General features: G+C 41.8%; 1 protein-coding gene across 2 annotated transcripts in view; it reads left to right on the top strand.

Annotated features, from left to right (window-relative positions):
* The first annotated feature begins 962 nt into the window (after positions 1-962).
* Positions 963-12,890, top strand: part of ppp2r5cb (protein phosphatase 2, regulatory subunit B', gamma b) — a 44,901-nt gene continuing 32,973 nt past the window's right edge. The window contains exons 1-3 of one of the 2 annotated variants that reach the window (XM_063223350.1): positions 963-1,100; positions 1,770-1,829; positions 3,494-3,656. In XM_063223350.1, the coding sequence (XP_063079420.1) occupies positions 1,074-1,100; positions 1,770-1,829; positions 3,494-3,656 (250 nt within the window). In that variant the 5' untranslated portion in view covers positions 963-1,073. The remainder of the gene's footprint in view (positions 1,101-1,769; positions 1,830-3,493; positions 3,657-12,890) is intronic. The other variant, XM_063223349.1, reaches the window with a different exon arrangement.

Raw genomic sequence — 12,890 nt, 5'->3', positions numbered from 1 at the left:
CAAGGCCTTTAGTAATGCACTGAGACTTGGTTATTGCCATTCTGGTAAAGCAGTCAATAGTGCATACAAATGTGAATATGTCGCTGGTGCTACATATTCGTAAAGGGATTTTTGTTTTGTTAGAGAAGCTTCTCCCCCAATATTCGTTAGGGTCAGTCTGCTGTAAAGTAAAATCGGTGGATGGAATCAGCTGTAATTAATCATTTTTTAAATCCCATAGTTTCCCTTTAAAGGTTAATTACCAATTAATTAATTTATAGGTTTTAGTTGTGGTTGTACCAATTTATGTCTGAGCCCCCCAAAAAAGTTGTCTTAGTCGTTTTTAGTCTTTCACAAATCATTTTTGTTAGTCAGAATTTAGTCGACTAAAAGTTAGTTCTTAGTCTTAGTCACTTTTAGTCTTTCACAAATCATTTTTGTTTAGTCATTATTTAGTCGACTTAAAGTCCTCAACATTTTAGTCTCGTTTAAGTCTTTCACAGATCATTTTTGTTAGTCAGAATTTAGTCGATTAAACTCTCAAAAGGTTAGTCGACTAATATATTTAGTCTTAGTCTAGTCGACAAAATTAACACTGCTTGGTAGAACATTCAGGATAATATTTCATGTAAAGCCATAGTTCTGACGTGCTCCAAGGTCAATTGACATGGACATTAAGTGCTTTGGTAAGAGTCGACATAGTAGGCAAAGACAGTAAAGTGCTTTATAAAATATAAAGTAAAGACAGGATAGGTAAAGACAGTAGGCCTAAAGCGCTTTATTATAAAAAAATATATTTAAGTCATTAAAAACAATACTATGCATTGACTTCAACATTGCAAATAACTTTTGAACCTGGTTATTTGTTTCATACCAGCTAGAGCCCCGGTCGGTAAAATAGATCGTAAATAATAGTCAAAGCTCTGGATAGCTCTAAACCAGTGTTGGACTTTCGGCGAGAATGTTGGGTCACCTGACACAAGTGAAGCAGCCTATCGTATGGTAGGGGAGAGGCAACTGCTAGACGGGCAAGAGTTGTCAGGAGAAGGCTCTTGTGAGAGTTCAAGAGGGGACCTAAATAACACACAATTGCAATGCCGAATAAAACAAAAAAAGATAAGGTAGGTCACTCAAAGCTGTCATGATTCTAACAGTACCTTGTTCAGATACATAGCTACTGTTCCATATATGAGGTAAAATACGAAGGCCTTGGCTGCATCTCATGTCGTTTCTAGGATGTCAGCCAACCAAAGCATCTGTGGTTATCTCAGCTAGCTTAGCTATCAAGCTAAGTCAGTCTGCAAGTCTGTCAAAAACAGAGATATGCAGGACGCACTTTCTACCAACATTAAATTAACAGTTGGGTTAAGTCGTGAATGCTCTGTGTTGGAAGCAGAAATATAAGCAAAAAAACTAGCCGGTACATTTGTGTTTCAGAAATCCGTTTTTGCTGTCCGCTAATTATCTGGCTAACTTGAGGAGTGGTCACTTGCTATGTAGTAGCTGCGTTACCTTGGTGCAGAGCTAGCGTCTTTAACTATGGTAACTAACAATTACTAGGCGGTGCAGCTACCCAAGAAGGTGGTGTAAGTAGAGGAATTGCAATGTCATTTATACTAATTCATCACCTGTCATGGTGGTCTGTTACCTGACCAAAATATCTTTACTAATCACAGGTAAACGGTGATGTATCTGGGCGTTGTTGGAATCGACCGCTGGCTAGCTTTTTAACGTCAATGCTAACATCATATCTTCAATACTACCCGGCTCTCTGTCACTTTTCTTTACAGGAATCACCGAAGTCTGGAAAAGTAGCCAAAACTGGCGGTCAAGACAATGCAGAACACGAGGTAATACTTGGTGCATTGTGAAAGCAAGCTTTGCTCAAAGAATACCCGCTCTATTAATGTGTCGGCTTAACAGTGTTTCCCCGGTAATTTAGCTTGGTGAGAAGGGGGGCTAATTACGATGGTAATTCTTGCATAATGTTACTGCCTTGGCAATGCTGGGCTTTTCTAAATGGACAGTCATATAGTGCTCCGAGTACATTTTTATTAAATTATCACAATTTGATGGTGATGGTGACTGTGATTTGCACAGCTACTGGATCTCGGGGGGGAAGCCTTCTGTCACCGCATGACGTCTCCCGTCCCAGTGATGATGTGTGTGCATTGACAGTAGTGTGTGTCAGAGACTTGCCGTTGTTATGTGCAAGATCACATCGCCCGAAAATAGCAAACCTTTTCACAATACTCTCGTTGTGAGATGTCGCTAGAAGCAGTTAACATTTCTACGAATTCGACATATAGTGTCATGTGGTCCTGTGCTTGCCTGCTAGACTGAATGGTCAAAAATCTTGGAACGTCAGGCCAGGGCTTTAATGTGCTATTTGTAGCCCATGTTGTTGACTAAAATTAACAATTGTCCACCTGTGAAAGGCCTGTATTTTAGGAACTGTTGAATTGTATGCGATTTGACCCACTGGTGAGAAATCCCTGCCCTTGCTGCCATTATCCTATTATAATATTCAAAATGTGTTGTGTAGGTGTTGTTTGAGGATGTGTTGTAGATATTGAACGTGGAAACATCTGGCTTAGACAGTAATATGACAGTAGTAGACCATGATTCACAAACTGCAATGCAAGGAAATTGTGTCTAATGTCCCTGTCAATAATGTTTCATCTGCACTCCTGTGCACCCTCTCTGCTGTTCCTGCATGGGCATTGCATGACAAAACCGAGCCACTTACTTACAGCTGATTCCACAAATCTATTTGACTAATGGTGAATAAATGCAGTGCTGAGGTTGTCCATGTGCTGTCTGTAATGTGTATTTCTGGTGAAATGTATTAAACACACACACACACACACACACACACACACACACACACACACACACACACACACACACGCACGCAATAACAGAACTGAAGAACCACTCTGTTATCTCAGTATAGACATTTGTCTTGCTTGAAAAACACTGAGGATAGTGTCTGTCCAAACGCAGTGTGTTCTGAACTTGAAACGGCAACATTAATTAGAATGAGTGACCCTGGCATTATGTTCACACATGCAGATGAGATGGCCCAAAAGAATTCATGCCAGAGTGGTTTGCTTTAATCCAGACACTTGCCAGCCAAACAGCTTCCAAAACGTCAAATGTTTTGCACTCTGTATGATGCGCATTAAGGCCTATTATGTATTTTAAGTCACTGCTGCCAAGCTGTGAAAGTGAAGTAAACATCCATCCGTCCACCCAATGTTGTATGCTGTGTTCCTCAGCAGCATTGGGAAACGGTTTGTCTGCACACTGCGTTTGTGCTAAAAAAATATCAACTGTATTTAATTGCATCATGACACCGTTTCCTGCCGTCTGCTACCTTTTGCACCTGCAACATTAATTTGGATGTGTGTGCACTCACCCGACAATGTTCCTCAGCAGCATTCTCATGTGTGTGTGTGTGTGTGTGTGTGTGTGTGTGTGTGTGTCCTCCTCTCCTGTCCCGCTCGGCCAGGGTTCGAACAGGAAAGGCAGCAACAGTGTGCCGCCGCCCACGCAGCTGCTGAAGGGCAAGCAGAGCGGCTCTCAGACGCCAGTCAAGAAGGACAAGCGCCCCAGCTCCTCCCGCTTCAGCCTCAGCAACAACCGCGAGCTGCAGAAGCTGCCCGCCTTCAAAGGTACACTGGCTCAAATCCCTCCACATACTAACACCAAGGCCACATCATATGTTGAGCACTGGTGTGATTGTGCTATTGTATGAACAGACAGACACGGGGTAAAGAAGGAAGCTGGCAGCCTTTAAAGGTTCAGTGGCTCAAACCTTTACAGCACAAACACATCAGAAGAGGCAAAAGCTACAAAGAGTTTAAAGGATAACTTCTGCCAATTTCAATATGCTATTGATGCATGCTATTGATGCTGCATTTTTCGACTGAGCCCTTTCCGAGATCTGGGCCCTTTCCGAGATCTGGGATAGTCTAATGGGGGCAGACTTTGTTTACATTAAAGACTTTCTTAAGTGAAGTGAAAGCCCATTGGGAAACTCAAACTTACCGGTAGCTGTTGACCCACATAAAGGGGAAAACCTGGTAATGGAAGGCCTGCAGCTGTCATATAGATAACGATTGATTGATTGATTTATTGAATGATTTACGACTACCTCTGGGTCAACTTAACCTGGTGTGCACCCGAAACGCCTTCTTGGAATACCCCTCATGCCTGTGCTCGCACTTCACAGTACTTGAGGCCACCAACCTAACATCTATCTTACTGGTTGTGCCTAGAGTAAAATCCAGATGGAGTGAAATGGCATTTAGTCATTATGCTGCCAAATGCTGGAACCAGCTTAATGTCCAAACAGTATAAGAAGAAATTAAAAACAGATTTATTTTCATCTGCTTTAAGTCCATAGTTATATCCACTCTCTATAATTCTTACTTTCTGATAACCTGATGACTGGCTTTTGGATTTATCTACAATACATTTCCAAACCGCAATATAACTGCGTCCAGCACTTTTGCAACCCCTCTTTGTTGTATGGGCTGACGGAGACAAGGTCAAAATTAAGCTTAACCCGTAAACCTTTTATCATAGAACTACTGTTTCATTGGTGGTCAGCAGGAGTACTACAAAGGTTCTGTATTTCGGCAAAAGAACTCATGGCTATTCTGTCTCCCAACTTATCCAGGGTCTCCGCGGATCCTTAAAAAGTCTTAAAAAGTCTTACTTTTAATATTTGTTTTTTAAGGTCTTATAAAGCCTTATATTTAGCCATTTGTGGAAGTGTGGTATTATATTTACATGGAAGGTATTATTTTTCATCTGGGTAGCTTGAGTGTAAGAAAAAAAAGTCTAGTGCTATAAACATTTAACCGGTTCACGTCCCAAGATGCTGAAACGTAGCCTAAAGTAGGCCTAGCTGTCGGCTGCGCGCTGTAGCCAGGTGTCTGTGGCGCAGAGCAGCCCGCTGCTGGCATCAAACAGCGGTGGGAAGCCACATACTTGTGGGCGCAGCGTTTAGCCTACTTTAACCATGTTCTAGTAGTAAAAAGTGATTTAGAACAGACACAATATGAACTTGAATCGAGATGGGTAGATTCAAGTTCAGTGTATTATGGCTTGAGGACGAGAAATGCAACCGTTGGGTGTCCAAATCAGTGTCGAAATATGAAGCTCGATGTAAACTGTCGGGAGGACGCATAATCATTTAGTCGTTGAGGGTAAGTTTTAAATGTTGTCTATCTTAAGCCTGCTCCTTCCTCTAATATTAGCCATGCCCTCACGTTTGGGTAAAAGCGTTTGCTAAATGTAAAGGGTTCATTTAATAAAGTCCATTATGACCGTAGGCTATATTTGAAAATAATTGTTCCCATAGGCCTACTCTTTCAAAATCGCCTCGAGATACGTGACAGGTTATGCCTCTGTCAAATGCAAATGATTTTGTTAACATGACCGTCACCGCATGAGGAAGTGAGCGCGAGGGTAATGTTGCAATACGAAATCGGATGAGTAATAGAATATGTACGAAGCGAAATTATTTGCCGAGGTGCGATAATGCCCAAATCGGTAACCACATGGGCAACGGTAAAAATCGCTAAATGGTTGCTAGTGGACAGGAAATCGCTTCCAAGTTGTGCGCTGTGTTTTGCATCTCACCTAGAACAACAAACTACAGACAGGCTCGAAGTAGAACGCTTCTACCCGTCTCTGATAAAGGCGAGCTGGAGGAGAAACGTCACTCAGAGCTACTACATTTCACCCTTTTGACACCAGGTGTTCTATAGTAAAGTGCAACTGTTTATCCATCAGAAATGGTGAATTGTTGAATCATTTTAAATGTGTAGCCTACATTTAAAGGCATTTGATGAACATTCATCAGATTTTTTTCATAGGCCATAAAAAATGCATGGGACCCTCAGTTAAATGTCAGTTGTCAAAACTGACCTTATGGATGCATGGTTTCTGTAGGCCTACAGATCAGTTCTTCCTTGCTACTGCTTACACTATGTGTTTACCCTAGGCTACACTATACAAGTACAGTAGTCATATAACATTGTTTATTATATCATGTAGGCTATTAGGCCTATATTTCATTATAGCAATGTAATAACATTAGCAATATTATAACGCCTCACCCCAAGCGGTGGTCTTATTTTTTATCATCAGAGGTCTTATATTTGTCTTAAAAAGTCTTATATTTGGTGATCAAAAATGTGCAGAAACCCTGTTATCAAATGCCAGCAAGTTGGTCCTTTGGAATTTTCTCCTTACACCCAGGAGTAGTGTCAGTGACCTCCAACCTGAAGCTGGTATTGTAGTGCTGTGTGTCTCTGTGCGTTAAGGGGCTTGAGACCCGGGCTGGTTCAGTCAGCGAGTCTGCAGGTCTGTACCTTGTAGACCTAATCTGTTCTCTGCTATGTTTATCACCGCTGGTTATTTGGGAGCGCTCTTTCTTTTTATGGCCTCATCTCACATGGCATAAGACTTGATCTGGCTACCCACACGTACTCTCTCTTGCTCACACACAAAAAACATTTGTCACACACACACACACACACACACACACACACACACACACACACACACACACACACACACACACACACACACACACACACACACACACACACACACACACACACACAGATGCGCACACACACATGCACAAGGGTCAAAGACGTCTTTGTCATTCAGTGTTACGGACACCTTCCGCTGACTGTAACTGCAAAAAAACATGATTTTTAAATTGTTTCAAGTGAATGGATGACAGCCGAGGTTTTCATGAATTCCCTGTAACAATAAATAAATAAAAAGTCATGTTTTTTACAGTTACAGTCAGCAGAAGGCATCCGTTACACTGAATGACAATTGGGGGTGGGCGATATGGCAAAAATGTTGTATCACGATTTTTTTAACATGAAATCCCGATTTCGATTTTTTTATCACGATCTTCCATCCAAAAAATAAAAACAACAAAAAAACTTTCATATACTTGCAATTTGTAATTTGCAGTCAATAAAATGTTAACACACTGATGATACTCTCATAAAGTGTACAATTGGAATACAATAATGTAAAGAATAAAGTGAAGACAACAACACAAGTGAGAAAACGTCACTCTGATGCTGATAATAAACATCCTCACTGCAAGACGATCTATACGATTTCTCCACTTTGGCAGATTCGAGACGATCTTTTACTCAATATCACGATTCACGATTTAATATCGTCATATCGCCCACCCCTAATGACAATGCCATTTTGCACGTCTTTGACCCACAAGCATGTACGTGCATGCAAAACACTTTTGTCCCTAGACCCTTTCCAAGCCCCAGCATGAGCAGTTTATAGCACCCTGTGGAACTCAATGGGCTAATGGTGCGTGTGAATATGCGCGCACATGAGCGCAAGGTGTGTTTTTCTCTGCCGAGCACAGTAAGGCCTGGTGACGGCAGGTGTGTACTTCACACTACGTGTGAATTGATGCATCTGTGTGTGACTGTGTTTCCATATTGATGTGGATTGTGGAATGAAGCAGTTTCAGCCATGTTGGGTTGTTGGATTTTTGTGCTTGAACACAAACACCTGGTTAGTAATGATGAATTGGATGCTTGACATTAAATTGAATTGGATGGACATGATGTGTCCTTTCAAGGGACAGTACTACAAAAAAAACCAAGTCAAGTAAGTTAAATGCCATGATGGAGGAATGTTGCCTGATGCATCAGCTAGTTTGTTTCTCTTGGTTGTCATAGTGAAATGTAATTGAGTGGAGGCTGTTCGGTGGCAGCAGCCTGGCTAGGAGGAATGGGAAAGCATCACAAAAACAGCAGCTCGCTCACAGATCTGGTTATTTTTTTAAAATGACGTTTAATATTAGTGTTGTTTCTATTTCAATATGATTAGTCAGAAAATCTGAACTACTACTAGGTGTTGAGCAAATGGACAAATTTAATTATGCACCTCCTATATAATTTTATTTAAAATATTAGCATTTAAATGTTTTAGCACATTAAACCTAACCTAAACGGAAAATGGCATTTTGCAACCACAAATATCCAGCTTCAGCTGAATTTAGCAGACAAAATGAGGTAGCAGACAACAGCTTTCAGTCATCAGGCTGTTGTGCCAATGGCACTGTTGCCTGGGGAACAGTTGTTGGGAATGGTGCCGTGCTCACAGAGGAGAATGCTGGCCGTCCACTCCTACTGCTCACCTGCTATGAGAACTACCTGCGCCTTGGTTGCCTCTTGGTTTAATTCCTTAGTGCTAGTTCATGGCTTTTTTAAATTTAACTTCATGGATGTTTTAGTAAGCCAATGAATAATGTATTGTATTATTCATGGCATCATCATTGATGTCAATTACAGTTATATAAATAATATATATATACTTTAAAAAAAAAAAAAAAAGAAATTAAGGAGCAGACATCAAGGTGGTGCAACTACGGCTACTGCAGTCATTGCCTGAATTTTTGGATCTTAAAAAGTATATTCACTGATTGTAAATTAATTACGCTTACCAATTATTAAATCATTCATTAATTGAATTTTCACAATATTGGCGTCAGCTGTGGTTGAATCACCTGACATGTGCTAAAAAATGTGTGATTGAGAAAAGCCACCACAGACCACCGCCTAACAGAGAAAGAGAAACCCTGAGTGGAGGGGCTGTGTCCGGCCGGGGTCTATATTTAGGCTTTAATCCAGAGATGATGGCCTAATGCCCCTTTCTGGCTGGCCAGCACTCCACCACGCCTGGGAGCACTGCTAGCACTTGTGCACCTCATGCCCCAAGCTGGGTGCCTTTATGCACCTCTCCCTGTCTTTGTTGCCCTGTGTCTGTGATGTTGGGATCAGATAGCGCGTTCAGGCCGACTGAGAACCGTGCTGGAGCCCGTTCCCGCACCTAATCTCGAACTTGCCGTCGTGTTCACGCCACAGGCATTAACGTTCGCAAATCGGAAAGTTGGTTCGTAATGCGAACCGCAAAATACTTGTTTTTTCTCTGTGAACCGTGATGACAACATGGCCGTCAGCAGGTTCATCCGGGTAACACAGTCACGTGCGGGAAAAGTTCGGAGCCTCGTATGAACACGGTTCGCAGGTAAGTACTTTAGTGCCGAACGTAACTGGTGCGGGCACCGACACCAGCTCCGTTCTGGTCGGCCTGAATCCCCCAAGAGTGGATACCTGTGATTGGTTCCAAACTGTCTGTAGATCGGCCTGTCAGGTGTGCATCGTACACATGCACACACACAGTGAGAATTTGTCTGCACTGGCTGTCAATCTGCCCGTCAAGCTTTCAATGCACATACAGTACATGCATTACACACACACACACACACACACACACACAGTAATGAAGCTGTGTGCGGCATCTGCCTGTCTGTATTAGTGTGTCTCATTTATCCTTAATGGCCTTCTGTCTTTTGCTTAAATGCCAGCCTTAGTTCTGATGTGATTGTGTCTCCTTGATCGATCTTTCTCAGGCGCTCTCCTAATGAGAGCTGGCACTGACCAGTTTCATTGGCGTCAATTATCTTTTTCCCGTCGATGGAGTACTGTTTTCTGCCTCAGAAAATGGTGACCTGCGTGTTGGAAATGCGTTCTGTACTGCTGTCCTCCTAGTGGTGTTTTTGCCCGCTTGTCTGATTTTTGAGAACACCTTTGCTTCGTTTCAGAGCACATTTGGTATTATTTGCAAGCAACACTTTCAAGTAATGTATGCTGTGGCAAGCGACATGTGATTGTGTGTGTGTGTCTGTGTCTGTGTCTGTGTCTGTGTCTGTGTCTGTGTGTGTGTGTGACTAATCACTAAAATATTTGGTTTGGTGTCCTGAAAGTGCTCAGTCCGCTATGCTGTGACTGTGCAATGCTCTTGCAGTCACTGGGTCAAATGGCAGTGTGTGTGTGTGTACTGTTTAGCCATTGGGAGGGAGGGGAGGACAGTAGGTTAGCATAACCTGCACTTTGGCTCCATCTTGTGGTGACTGTGAAGCTCCACTGGGCTGTGTGTACCGGTACACTGGATCTGCAGCTGATATTACTGAATTATCATTCTCCTTTTGCCTGCTTATTCATGTGATGGGTATGATGCTATGCTGTAAAATGCTGCATTGAGAAGAAACAACGAGGTGGTTCATTTTTGTTCTCTGGACATGAGACATTTGTCGTCTTTGGCTCAGATTGCTACGTGCTTGCAGCCACCGCTGTCTGTCTTGTCTGTCTGCCCTGTAGGCTGCCTGGGCAGGGCAGCCTGCTGTACTAATGCTGTGTGGAAGTGAAAAATCTAGAGCCGAAATGAGGAAAGACAGTATGACGGTCACATTTTTATCGTGGTCTTGACCACCCGAGCATCATCAGAGGGTGCTAGCCAAGTATAGGTGCCCTACCTCCTCTGCTCGTACTAAACACGCTGTAACCTTTGTGTTTTTAGACCGCCTTATGGGACACAGATGAGTGATTTCCACTGAGGCTGTTGACTCAACATATCATAACTGCTAATGACAACCCATGACTTAAACCGAAACCGCAGCGAGGCAAACATTCAGTGTTCCATTCCTCCAGACCTCTTGGCAGTCTGGGGTTGTAGCTGCGAATCAAATTTATTGAAAAATATTATGCAGATTTGGTTGACTGCTACTGGCATAATTCACTCCTCATTTGCATAAGATTAAATAAACTCTTCTCTCTTTTTTTTCCTATGGCTCGCATCACTTTTCCATTGCTTGCCCTCACAATGGTTGCTTGATGGAGGACTTCAAGTCACTCAATTCGCTGGCATGTAGCCTATTGTCTCTGTTAGGTAATAAGTAAATACCGGTAGTACCAGTACAAAGAATAAAAAATGAATTCTGCATCTTTCTCAAAAAAAACAACAACAACAAAATAACCATGATTTCTCAATGTCTGATGTTACCTAATTAACCTCAGTTTTTAGCTATAATCCAAACTATTTTTTACCCATAATCAACAAGCAGCTCTATGTGGACTGTGCCCTATAAGTAGCATCATCAAAACGCCAACTTGTTACTCTGTGAGCTTGTTTGTTTATTATTTTTGTTTATTTATTAGTTTTGGCTACAGATCCACATTGCTCAGCCTGTTTAAATGGACTGCTGTTGGGACAAAAATAAAGTAATCTGATTGTGATAAGCCACTGAATGTCACACTAAACCTGGTTGCTGAGAGACTATTTAGGAGGTCAACAGTTTCCTCAAGTCTGGAACTGGTTATTTAAAGGTGCATTGTGTAATGTTTTTAGTAGTTCATGCTGCCCATTTGTACCATTTGTAAATGTTATCTTTTCCACAAATGCATACCATCACATTACATTTTAAGTATTAATTATGACTGGGTAAAAGTGCTGTACTTTGGTCACACTTGTAAATATTAGTTTATTATTTAGGAATTATTCACGAAAAAAATCAAATTTGGCAATATGCAGCACAGTTTCAATCATCAACATAGTTGCAATACCTTCTCTGGCCACCACCCTACACATTTCACCTTTTTAAAGGAGAGTTCCAGCCATTTTAGAATAGAATAGAATATAGAATGTCTTTTTATTTGTCATTGTGACGAGCACAACGAAATTGTGCATTCCTTGTTGAGGCAGTACTACAAATAAAAATAGAATTCATAAAAGAAAAGTATGTGTAGAAATGCTTTGGTAGCATAATTAAGTGCTGTGATTGCCGCTGGGTAGAAAGAGTTTTTTAGTCTGTTTGTCCTTGTTTTCATGGATCTGTACCTGCTACCAGAAGGCAGAAGTTCAAACAGGTTGTGGCCTGGGTGTGACGTGTCTCTAAAGATGGAATTGGTCTCTTTTTTTGACCATTACTTTGCTCTCTTTCTGTCGTTGACTTGTGGGCTCTTTTTATCAGCCCATTCCAACATCCTGGCCAGCTAATTGGGACATTGGTTTATTTACGTATTGTTTGAAACGCCTTAGCGTAATTCAAATATCATTTAAAAAGTTATGCAACATCAGCACACACCTTAGGACACACAAGAGCTTCAGTCAGTGAGTCCTTAGTCTTCGCCCATAGTAATTGGGAAATGTCCTCCTCCAGGACTGAGTGTTGACAACCACTTCTTATCTTCAGGCCTCATGTATCAGACAAAACGCAGCTCCAGGAGTAGGTTAGCAGCAACTTTTTTTGTCTACTGTTAAATGCTTGGTTGCTGCTCAGGCCTTGCACTTAAAAATTAATGAGAATATCTGTCAAAAGTTGTGATGGAGAAAAGTCACACTCTCAAATCTGAAGATGCCTTGGGCAGAGACTTGTGTCTGTCACGCCATCTACTAGATCTACCAAAGGTATTCTGTGTTACCTGCACCCCAGGACTTAATTTAAGCTGTGTGGAGTTAAATGCACTTCGTGCGCGTCCTCTAAATATAGATAAATCTAACTCTAAATCTGTCATAATGACATGCCGATTTGGCGATGTTTTATTATTAATAATGAGCCATACATAAAATGTTCTCCTCCTCATTTGTGACCTTAACTGCAAACACGCACATTGTGTGCAGCTGTGCATTTTGAGGTTACAGCTTGCATAGATCTATATTTGCTTGCCATGCCTTTTTTCTGGAAAGTCCTCTTTGTTGCACACCGTGTGTGTTGCGTGTGTGTTGCTGTTGTGTGTGTGTTGCTGTTGTGTGTGTGTGTTGCTGTTGTGTGTGTGTGTTGCTGTTGTGTGTGTGTGTGTGTTGCTGTTGTGTATGCGTGTGTTGCTGTTGTGTGTGTGTGTGTGTTGCTGGTGTATGTGTGTGTGTGTTGCTGGTGTGTGTGTGTGTGTGTGTTGCTGGTGTGTGTGTGTGTGTGTGTGTGTGTGTGTGTGTGTGTGTGTGCTGGTATGAGTGTGTGTGTTGCTGGTGTGTGTGTGTGTGTGTGTTGCTGGTGT

The sequence above is a fragment of the Engraulis encrasicolus genome, chromosome 18 (assembly GCF_034702125.1).
Source record: "Engraulis encrasicolus isolate BLACKSEA-1 chromosome 18, IST_EnEncr_1.0, whole genome shotgun sequence".
NCBI lineage: Eukaryota > Metazoa > Chordata > Actinopteri > Clupeiformes > Engraulidae > Engraulis > Engraulis encrasicolus.
This window is presented reverse-complemented; position numbering and strand designations above follow the sequence as displayed.